Source organism: Accipiter gentilis, chromosome 10 (assembly GCF_929443795.1).
Source record: "Accipiter gentilis chromosome 10, bAccGen1.1, whole genome shotgun sequence".
Classification (NCBI taxonomy): Eukaryota; Metazoa; Chordata; class Aves; order Accipitriformes; family Accipitridae; genus Astur; species Astur gentilis.
In genome coordinates this window covers 8899856-8912178 of record NC_064889.1, presented here as the reverse complement: position 1 = coordinate 8912178, position 12323 = coordinate 8899856, and the positions used below count along the sequence as shown (strand labels likewise).

Sequence of the window (12323 nt, the reverse complement as noted above, 5' to 3'; positions counted from 1 at the left end):
CTTGTAAAAATAGCTTGGTGGTAATTAACTTTTATAATTCTAGGGGAGTATCAGGCAGAATTTATGATGTCATGCAGCAATGAGGGACGGAGTGTTATGTAGCTCCATACACAATGAGAAAACAACAGGGAAAGAGGAATCAGGGAAAGGAAAGGGGGAGGGAAACAAGACAAAATCTACCATTAACTTAATAATCAGAATTAAACTAACCTTGCTGACACTGTTTGCTTTATGGTAAATCAACCCAGCTTTGATCCGCTGGTAGATGGAAGTATGTCAAGCTTTAATGGCTTGTTGAGAGTTTTCAGTTGCCAGCAGGACTTTTTCTTACCTGTCATTCATTATAAGCCACATAAATCACTCCTCCCCACAGCATGGCTTGGAAGCTCCTCCTTATTGGTCCTTTTTTTTTTTTTTTTTTTTTTTAATGCACACTATCATGACCTGGGTCAGAGTTGGAATGCACTCACATTTAACGCAAGAGGTAAAGGAGGAAAAAAAAATTAGCAAGTAACAGCACACACCCAAGCCTTGTCCCAACTTAGCCAGACCTAAGCTAGAGTGAGATTTTGCAGCATTAGGCTTTACATATCCAGGTATGCTAAAAACCCAACAGTCATCCTTCTTAATGTAGCAATGGTTAAGAAGAGCATTTGAATAGGATGTTGGGTACGTACTGCTACAGGAGGAGAAGTTGAGTGTATGAACCACAGTCAACAGCTCTCAGACAAACTCTGAAAACCCAATTTGAGCAAGATCCGAGTTTTAGACTCTGGAGTTTTAGACAACTTTGACAAAGCTTTTCCAGCAAGGTGTTAGATTCTGTCTATGTTCCATAGTTAGTTCACGGTTCTCCAGCATTAACAGAAATAATTACATGAGTCTGGCAGCAGAATGGAGCCCTATATTCCTCCCACCAGTACAATTCCTAAAATAGCTGTATTTAGAAAGGATTCTAATATATTGCCAAAACCTGCAACATGCTGCACTGAACTGACATACCAAGGATATGACTGTGTCAACACAAACTCTTCACATAGCCTATATGAAAAGAACAATAACGAATAATGCTTAGGTTCCTTCTGATAAATACAGTCCCTGCAGAGCAGATATGGTTTATAGATGGATTTACTTAGGTATTAAAACCATAAGTTGGAGCACTGATCATAAGAATGATTGCAGGGTTGAACTCCAATAGGTATGAGAAGTCAATCACTGGCACTAAGATACACCATTATCACACTCAGAACTGAAGCAGTTAAAATAAAACTTTACTGCTCATTTAACTATACAATAAATAGTTAATATTCAAAAGAAACCCAACTCCCAGAGAGGAGAAAACACCAACTGTTAAAAAAAAAGGTGACAGGAAAAATCACCCTGGGACTTTATTCTGAGGGATTACGCAGTGTCTCTCACTTGTGTAAATCCAACGCTCTTTTTGCACATGCTTGGGCCCTTCAGGAAGCTACCTTCTACATCAATCTTTTAAAAACCACTCCCTTTTTCAGCTAAACCAAGTATGACTGTATTAGCAGAACAGTCATGCTAATTTTCCATTGCCTGTAAATTAATGTTCATACTTGGAAATTTAATAGGTTTGTCAGGTGTCCTTCCTTGTCAGGGTCCCTAGCCCTTAGATGTGCAGAGACAACTTAGGACTGGGGAGACCCATGTTCATTTCCTACATCTGTTTCATTTAGAGAAAAGTTCCTCCTCCTAGGTCATCCAGATCAGCTCAGGTAGAGAAAAAACATGTTCCCAGGTTTCTCATATGCTAGGCCAGTTAATTTTACATGAGGGCTTTTGGCTGTATATCTTTATGTCAGTCAGATTTCTGCCTCTGCTGATCCACTCACATTAATAAAATTATTTAATGTAGGCCAAGCCTTTGATTTAATTGCTTCTGATAAAAAGATATCAATCAGCGAATGTCTACAATACTTTGCATGGAGAAAGGTCCTAAATACCCCTTCAAGAATTGGAAACAACAGAAAGGAAGAAGTATCAAAAAGGCAAGGATAAGTAAATCTCACCAGTTCCTTCACCTGTTAGGCACTGTGGCTAAACTGTCCAGTATATCAAATAAACACTTAATAATAAAAAGGTTTTCAGTTCTTTACTGGACTGAAGAAAAGAAAGAGGGAATAAGAAGAGGAAAAGAAGTATTCAGTTAGGATGAAGACTGCATGTACGATGGACAAGCAAAGGGGGGGGGGGGGAACGCCACCAAAACCAGAGTTATCATCTAAAAGCAAATTACTGCTTAACAGAAAAATGTATGTTGAAAAGCAAGTAGCTGCATCAAGTGTTTCATGTCAGACCATAGCCAGTAGACATCTCTCATCTATTGTGTTCATCTCAGGTAGAGGCATAACAGCTGTTTAATGCAGATCTGGTAATCTTCTTTCTTTGGGCATAATTCTCATAAACACACACACCTCCCTGATTGTTCAGACAAATCTGTTTAGCATTTTGATAACAAAAATGATGGGTCCCTTTAAACTTAAGCCAATCTAAATATATTTTTGAATTCAAAAATGCATTTGCCCAGACAAGTATGAAAATCAGGTTTTGTGCTATTAGTGTAAGGATTGTAGCAAACATTTTAAAATAATCATTATTAGCTAGTATTCTTATTGGTCTAACTATTAACAATTTTTCTCATGCTGAGAATAAGTCAGATGACAATAATGAGAACTGGCTCCTCGCAGCACATTTTGAAGGACAAAAAGAAATTTTGTTGTAGTAGCTTTTTCTAATTTTAGCCATAAGCATACATGTGCCTTGGTCGGCAAATAAATGCATTATCACTGCTTCATACAGTTTATGCTAAGAACAATGCTTTGAACCTCAAGTGTTCTTAAGGTTCAGTGAGAATGAAGTACTTTCAGGGCTGGTGGGCTTGTTATTTATATGCAATAGAAACCCTCTTTGAACCAAGGATATGCAGCGTCTTTAAAATACACAAGTAAGATTACAGATTTCCTGGGCTTCCACCTGTTCTCTTAAGTGCTCTTTATAAAGCCTCTCTCCAACATACCTTTTTAATTTTTTCCCTTTTTTCACCACTTCCTTTCTCTTTACATTTCTCCCACCATTCTCTAAACAGAGGTTCCCTGGCTCACTTCCAGCTGAAGCATAACTCGTTTTCTTTCTCTTCTGATATCAGACAGAATAAAGAATGTGTTTTACATGAGCTTTGCAGCATTTCATTCAACTTATCTTCTAGTATCAAAATACTTCTCTTGTAAATGAAAAACTGCAAGGTTGCACATTAGCAAAACCTCTCATATATGACACACCATGGAAGACCTGTTATCCTACTGTTGGAATGTTTTCTTAGAATGAACCTAAAGAAACTGCCAATTTCCCTCATTTTCAATTCACAACCTTTCACTCTGTTTCTCAAGGAGTAATGTAATATTCTGGGAAGGTAACAGACTTCAGCCACCAGTTTCACCAGGGACGAGGGGGAAAAACTGCAAAAGAATTACAGGCTTCATGATACTTTTTTCAAAATTTTCTCTTGCCTATTGGCAGAAATTATTCCGTAAGCAAAGGAAGACCGTTTTTCTTCCCTTTATGCCCAGACACAACCACCATCGTAATAAAAGACAACAGAATCCCATCACAGAGCATTTGCATAGCTGTGAAACCAACACTTAGCAGTTTCTTTTAATTTTGTTGAGAGTTTGGTTGAGTTTGAAGCTTTTTTCAGAGTCTTCAGAGGCTTGCTTTACCAGGAATCCTGTCCTGGACTTAACAGTTAAGTCCTCTAATATGCTAAGGAAACTCATCTCATCAGTGAGTCTGGTCTAACTGCACCACATTAGCCTGATACTGCTTTGGGTGCCCAGGACCCAAGCATTCTTCAGGTTCTTGCCTATTCTTCTCACTTGGGAACTAAGCAATTGCCTATAAACTAATCTCTGAAGTGCTGCTGACTGTATTTTTGTCCTATCGACACAGCAATCAATCCACAGCTAGCACCTACTCAAGCTGAACTTAATAGTGATCTATCGTCAGAAACAGAGGTTCTGCGTGCAAGACAGAAGTGGGAGGAAAGACAGAAGAAAGTGTACAAATATGATGTATAGCTTTATTCCCCAAACATTATTCCCCATTATGTACCACTGCAAAACGTCTTTTAAATTATACTGATTTGTGCTTTTGCATTGCAGTATTAATTTCTCTTTAAAAAATGCTCCAAAAGTGCATTTCTTTGATTCACACCAGAAACTTAGTTCTAAAGGAGCTCAGTCCCCTTAGACCCTTATCAAAGCTCTTCAGCTTAAATTTAAGTCCTACTACCCATCATGGTTTTAACAGGAATACACATATACTTAAGTCAGTAGGCCAAATCCTCTTTCACTAAATCAATTACATACATTCTAACATTTAAATCTATTTCTGTGGATAAGTATACCAAGATTTAACCTAATATTTTAGATCATAGCAAAATACCCATTTAGCAGCATTATATTCCTTTGGTTGACAGCTTTTAAAAGACACCACCCATTTACATATAGTTCAAGTATTTAATAGTTAGAGTTGCCTTGGTTTTGCTTCTGAAGAACTGAAAGTGACTTATTAGCTATTCCTGTCAGCAATTAAGGTATTGAAATATCATTCCAACAGTTAAAATGTAATTAAGAAAAAAAATAAAGGGAGACCAAGAAGTCTTTTCAGACACAAAACTTCAAGTAGAAAAAAACAGGTCCCAATTATGTAAGCTTCTGTTAACAGAATAGGTATGGGTATGTATTTTTTTAATGTACTTTACTATTTTTTTATTATTCCTGAAATAGTATCCTTAAAATAATTTCAGATATACATTTTTCATCCCTGGCACTTACTCCATAATTCAAAACTGTTACTGGCCTACAACTGTCCTATTCAATCATTTACTTTCCAGCTCTCCTACTGCTTTTAATTTTCTTTTATGTTTTATATACTCTTAGGCACACAGTTTACAAGGTTTACTTTAAAAAGACTGTCCACCATGCATTTTTTGGCCCCCTCTTCTTAAGTCACAAAATAAACTATTTTATCCAGGTCATAACTGCTATCAAGTTTATACCTCTCAGTATTTTAGCAGATTCTTTCCCAAGAATCATTTTTAACAAAAATGAGTGATTTACTGGTTCTGGGAATATATTTCCATCTACTCAAAGGGGAGATCTCTCAACAGCCAGGTTGATTCACATCAAAAGCCACATACTCACTTTCCACCAGCTCTAAATCAATCTGGAGAAAAACACTTAAACATGAATGAAAGAAGGGAGCCCTTTGACTCTGTTTTACGTTATGACAATGCATGCCTATCTGCTCACTGACCTAGAAAATAGCCTTAGAGCGGTGAGCAGTTACCTTTGCCGAACGTTTGGTCATGAGAGCTAAACCACCCCTTCTGAGATTATATCACACATCGGAAAGCGGAGCTATCATCACAAACTTCTTTTGCCACATTATAGCATATTATTCACACTTCATCAGCACATTTCATTGCAATTAAATCAGTGTAGGCATTCACTTCATTTTACTGATTTTCATTATCAAGGTAACTAAAACAATGGAACTAACTAGTTTGGTCTACACTTCTGGTAACTTTGGTAACCACACCATGATTTGTGGACATTCACTACTTCCCATGTATCATATATGCATATAAGCATTAAAACTATTGCAAGCATATTTGACCTAAAAATTTCAACTGCTAGAGGACACAGAATAACCAACTATACCTAAAAAGCGCATCTTCTGTAGGAAAATGGATTATACCACAGGGGTATTTCTTCTCTCATTTCTATATTATACTAGGGGGAAAAATATTTACATTTTTCTGACAGAGTAGAATTAATGAATAAGGTCACTACCTAAATTGCCTCTTAGGAACAGGTTTAATTAATTGGATTAATAAGAGATGCACATGTAGACTATCTTAAATGAAATTTTCCATCCTCAGAGATCACCACTAATACCCCAGTCTAGCATAGTTGCAATACACCCAGTACAATAGCTTACTGTATTGGCTTTTGCTGGTCTCCCAGGAAGTGCTATATATCCTCATTTATGTCACTTTCAACACTGAGATAGAATTCCAGAATTTGAACTCAAAAACTACAGTCCTCTTTTTCTTTGAGTTGAATAACGCCCCTGATCCCAGGAAATTCAGTTACAAGTCTACAAGTTTTTCCCCTTAGCTTCACCTTTAAGGTTTGATTGAATAATGTAACCATGCAGTTGGCAGGTAAAACAGCAGAAATTCAATGCAAGTAACCACATAACTCTGCTGAGATGCATTACAGTTGTGATGGGAGCTTTGTTGTGTTTCTACCCCTTAATGACCCAGCAATAATTCATTGGTAAAATGCAGTCTCACATCTGACCGAATGCTAGCAGCGTTCTCGCTTCCCCCCAGCTTCTTAAGCCAACCCACTTCAGGAAGGGTTGAAATGTTCAGCACTAAGATTAAGAAAGCTTCTCGGGTGGCTTGCAATTACAGTATCATGTTAGGTTTTTATTTCTGGTAATACCATTCAAAGTGTGCTCACAGTAGCATAATAAAAATTGATACTAATTAGGTAATAATAAGTGAGACCTAGAGCATATCAGGGGGATTAATAACCAGATGAGAGGTGGGACAGCACAAAGTCAGCCTGAGGCCACAACCACCCCAGCTAGGTATTCATTTTGCCAGGAAATACCTCATGTGATCTTTACTGCTATTAGAACCTGTTTGGAATTTTATTCAGAACAAAAATAAACACCTTTCTCATATGGCTTTAAATCCCCCAAGTGCTATCAAAATGAATTCTTTGATTACTACTGCTGCTTTTATATTTTTCCAGAAAGCTTATCCTCAGAAAAGGATCAAATCCTTCTCCCTCTGTCTTCCTCCTGCATACACACCAACCCCCAATAAGCTTTTATAACCATATTAGGTTTGGGGTAAAATGCATCACATTTTCATTCTATTAGAGAAATAATGAAAGGAGGGATGGCTAAGTACTTGAGCTGAGTTTCATTCCAAATATTAAGAAAAGCAAACACCATGCCAATAAATATAAAGCCTCAGAACTTGAGAAAATAATACCTTTGTGAACCTGCAGGTCCAGCAATCAAACATTTGTCCACCTCTACGAACTGGAACTGACTAGAACAGGTCACAAAAATTACACCAGAACACACAGCTAATGATGCTTAAATTGGTTAAGGACATAACAACTGATTGTCCCTTTAAAGGCTAATTGTAGACCTGCCAACTGAGTGACCTACATTTGCCTGGTCAAAGCATCAGGGGGGGGGGGGGGGAATACTTTCAGAAAGGAAATTCTGTTTTGACATTAAATGACACACTCTTCCTTTCCATTGCTCACAGGCCTAGAAATGCAAACTGGCCCTATACAGGGTACAAAGCAGAACAGCAGACTTTCACGTCAGCTGTTGGCAGCAGAATAAAGACCACAGAGCTATAGCCGTGTGAGAAGTTGATGATTTTTGGATTATTTCCTCAGTGCAAATCTTTTCTCTCATTCCTCTTCCAAAAACAAAAAGAGCTTTAGGGAAGCCCTTTTCTTATTAACATATTTCTTTAAACTTGCACTATTTATGCAAACCTGCTTTACTTATTTCATTATTCTGGTGATAAATGTATTTTTTCTTTCTGCTCCTAAGAACCACATGCAAAGTACACATCGTGCCTACAGAAGCAGACATAGAATTTCTGCAGCTCCACCATGAAAGTTCACTTGTACAGAAAGCAAAGGTGGCAGTTGTAAGCATCATAACACTCAGCACATCTGTGTATAATTGCGGTTTTGTCTTCTCTATCACCAAAATAGAGAGTTGGAAATTAAACACTTAAGAAGTACTAAAACCTAGTCCATGAATGATATTTCTTTTTGAGATGTGTTTTCTCTCTTAAAGCATGTTATCCTTTTGTATGCCCATATTACTTTTCCGTACTTGCCTCTCTATAAAGATGTCTAAATGCTTTGATATTTTTTCCACTATCTCCTCATCCCTGTTCTTATTCTATGGTATGCCCCACGCATCTTATCTAGGTGAAATGAAAAACAAGGCTGTGCTAATGGGAACTCAACTTTTCAAAGCCGAGAAGAGCTCCCTTCCTTTACCAGCAGACAACCCAAAGAACCATCAGCTTGTTTTCTGTGTTTCCATCCTCATTCCAGTGACTGACTATAACTTCCCAACACATTTCAGTTATGCAAAAACTCTACTTACAGCACTGTGATAAAAAGGGGAGCACTTAAACTTTTCCAATTAGGCTTCTAAGTGTAGGTTCCTCAAATCTCTCTCTCCCTGAGCTTCATGTGCAGCCCAGGTTTCTAAAGCCTAATTGAACCACATATGACCTAACTTTCAAAAGCTGAAAATGTGAGTATTCTCTTCACAGACAAGGTACGTCAAAATTTATGATATATAAATGATATTTTGAATTTTGCTAAAGAAACGGAACAGTCAGCCGCCTGGAAGCAGGCAGAGAACTTTTCCACTTGTTGCTAAATGACACAAACATATCTGGCTGCTTTGAAGGACTGCTATTGCTGTCAAAACGTATTTGCCTTGGAAGCCATCCAATTCCATCTTATCATGCTATCAAATGTGAACTTATCTCAGTCACAAATGTCCATTCCTCTTCTATTGTTTTATGGAAGTCTGCTAAAATTACAGCTTTTATATAAAGTCCAGTACAGTAAATAGGATACCCAAAAATCTTTCCACTGACTGTACATACTGTGGAAACACAGATATTTTTTTTTAATTGCCTGACACCGATTTCCAATATCACCCATATAGTGAACATTGAACACTCTTATACAGTATAGAAATCATGTCTAGAGTAACTTACATTTTGAAATCCATTTTCTATATATCTGACAGGACCGGTAATTTCCCTTGCAAAGGTTTGTACTCTGGATTTAGCAAATTAAGGAAAACTATTAGGCTTGTCATTCTAATAATTTCATTTTCAAATAACATTTTTTGTTCTCATTCTGTTTCCACAGTCACCACCAAAGAATCTGAAAGTTATGCAATACAACAGGCTTCAAAACCACCAGGGACCCTCCTAACACAAAATGGAAATAAGTTATTACGCAAATAAGATTAAAACACTGACCTTGAATCCACAGTCTTTTGCCAAGGGGCAACGTGCGTGTGGGTGGAAAATCAACTGTGGTACAGAAGCTTGCACTGTGCTTAGGAAAGCACAAGAATTTTCAAAAGCAAAGGCCTCCGTCACACAGGAAAGTGGAGGCACAACGGACAGTATGATCATTTTAGTATTTCATACGGCGAGGCAGTTATTAGGAAATAACATCGTTTCACTTCTGCACACAGTCAATATTATTTTCTGCTCGTTGCCCTCTCATGTTCCAGCCATAACTGCAGTGACTGTTTCAAACTGTTCCAGTCTCTCCTGGCCTGCAGAGGCCACCACGGCAGCAAGGGACAGCCTGCGGGGATGGAAACCCAGCTGTGCCAGCAGCCTGGCAGCAGGTCTGCTGCAGAGGCCAGGCCAGCCGGGATTCCCTTGGAGACTGAGGGTGCCAAGGGGCTGGAGCAAACGGGCTTTGAATGACTTTGTGCTGACGGTTCAAGGACAGGCTTCCAATATTAGTAATAACCCAGCTGTGTACTACAACCTGTATCTCTTGCGCTGTGCAGCTGAGAACAGAAGTACATTATAGAAAATTATTAAGTAGGAAAACAGAAAAAGAAAATGTGACTTTTGTCTCAATGCGGTCAAGTTAACGCTACTAAACGCCTGCCTCTGGCATTCTCTGAATTTTTATAAGATTATCAGTGCCATACTGAAGTCATACTCCACAGCTGTAGGCTATCTATTTGCATGGGTTTGAAAGAAAGGCAAAGCAGTGATTAAAGGAAATGGCCAACACCTAGGAAGATCAACATCTGAACAGCTGGTCCCCCCTTTTGCAATTTATGCTTCACTGAGACAAACAGGAAGCTAACAGGTTAATTTCTATTTTCAAATATTGTTTCAGGTGGAGAGTGTTTCTTGCAGGAGCTGAGGATGTCTTTATCACCAGCAACAGAGTGTCCTACTGTCTTATTCCAGTCAGACTGGAATATTGCCTCAAGGTAATATTCTTTTTTTTTGCTTTGGGTCAGCAAGATGTCTTTAAAAAGGGAATTCTATTTGACTGCTTCACCTAAGAATCTTAAAGAAGCAGATGATATGAAGGGCGGGTTTTCTGTTTGGGGTTTTGGGGGTTTTTTGTTTGGTTTGGGCTTTTTTGTTAACTACCCCCAAAAAAATCTCTCCATGCATCTCCCAGAAGAAGGCTGAGAGGGAAAGAACCAGAGAACTGCTAGAGTACACAGTCTGAGGAAAGACAGACAGAATAGAGACGTTTCAGGAGCGCTCCCTCCCAGGGAATCTCCCTGCCCATTCTCAGTTTCCAAACTGGAAACACATCTATTTTCCTTTCATACATATATAAAAAAAATCTGATCAATTGGTATCTAAGAAGAGAAAAAAGTGTTTCTCCAGAAACTGGAAAACTAATTGGAATTAATTGTAACAGCACAGTTCCACCCAGCCTTAAAGACTGAACAGCTAATATTATGAAATTGATATATACAGTGTTTAAAATATTCTGCATATTAAACACCACATTGTTTAGTTTCATCAAACAGGAAATTTTGCTAAAAGAGGTGGTAGAAAATGAAAAAGGAAAAAGAGAAAACAAAAGGCCCATAAATAGAAACCCTTTGAAAAATACAAAGCAAACCTAGAGTTTTGACTAGAAAAAAAGTGAAGGGGCAGTTGGCCATACTTTATGAAAAAAGTTTGATGAATCTTTTTTTCAACCAGTTAAAATCAGAATGGCTATTGAAGTACAGAATCCAATTATAGAGCTTTTATTATTATGGTGAAGATGGAAATGTCAAATGAGAGTGTAATAGAAAAGGAGAAATATCTCAATAAATCATGAAACAAATCTTAAAGGGAAATAAGATGATCTGCCTAGTACAATTGTAGAATAATTGTATCTGTCCTTGGGTATTATGACATAAGTAGTCAACAGGGAGGACAGCCTTCCACAGAAGATGGTAAACATTGTAAAAGTCACTCTTAGTCTTTAATAACTTTTCCGTAAGTATTAAAAAATATCAACTCTAATCTGACATGTCATTCTTAAGATACATCATTCACAGCAAGAATAAAATGCGTGCCTAGACACATACCTCTTTTCTGGCTTGGCATTCTGCCTCTGGGACTGAGAATGCCTGCTGCCTCTCAAGGCTCCTCTGCTCAGATGGCTGTTATTCTGGCCTCCCGAAGAAGCAGAAGCCCGAAGGCCAGCCCAAAGCTGGTCTTCATTCCTGTGAAGTGGCACAGACGTACGGATGGCAGAAATGACGTGGCCAGGATAAGCCGTCAGCGAGTCCTCGCGGTGGCGGGAATTCTGATGAGGAAGAGTTCTCTCTGAGGCCGGGTACTGCCGTCCTGGCCGTCGGTAGCCCCTTTCGCGGTAATAGGCCGGGAGGCAGGGCCGCGTTTGCTCCATCACGCCGCCACTGCAGCTCCGAGAGCAGGCGGACCAGGGGCCCCAACTTCCCCACATGCCTGGGATTCCTGCACCGCTATCCTCAGATGCATCTCTTTGCTCTTCTATCCTCTGGGGAACCTGCAGACACAACAGATTGACTTAGGAACGAGAATTCACACTGTAATAGAGGAGAGCACTAATAACCTTTTTAAGGCATTCACTCTGCAGTCACAAGTGAAACCGAACGACGGAGGAAGTAACTTGTCTTATTCCCTGTCAAATGGCTGCCTACTCTGCCAGCATAGGAGGAGGTCTCCTACAGCCATCAACCGTTCAGGCCAAAAGTATTTTTTGGACTATGTGGATGGGAGTACATTTTCTTTAGTTCTCAGCAATGGAAAACATTGCATAATACAGATTTTGGAAATGTGGAGATTGAAAACTGTTATAATATTAGCAAAGCCAGGAAGTAAGGTAATTTTTGGTGACGAACTCGGGTCAACAGACACTGACTGCTCTCTTCCACTCTCATGCCTCAACAATGGACATTGCTAGTGGTTGCAATAATATTTCAGGAACTCCCATCTAATGTGGAACTTTTTAGGAAACAAATAATGTAAGAGGATGGGCTGATTTCCAACCAGCCAAAAATACTGCAATAGCCAACTCTTGTATTATCACTTTTCCCCCACCTCCCACATTAATGCTTCAAGGAAAAGAGCTTTTCAAGATGACCCACCCAAACCTACATTCACAGAAATCCCCATCAAATGC

The 12323-nt window shown here is 38.8% G+C and overlaps 1 protein-coding gene across 1 annotated transcript in view; it reads right to left on the bottom strand.

The window, feature by feature from the left end:
- THSD4 (thrombospondin type 1 domain containing 4) overlaps positions 1–12323 on the bottom strand; it is a 334799-nt gene that overhangs the window by 279475 nt on the left and 43001 nt on the right. Inside the window, exon 4 of the mRNA XM_049812992.1 lies at positions 11245–11687. Coding sequence (XP_049668949.1) covers positions 11245–11687 — 443 coding nt within the window. The remainder of the gene's footprint in view (positions 1–11244; positions 11688–12323) is intronic.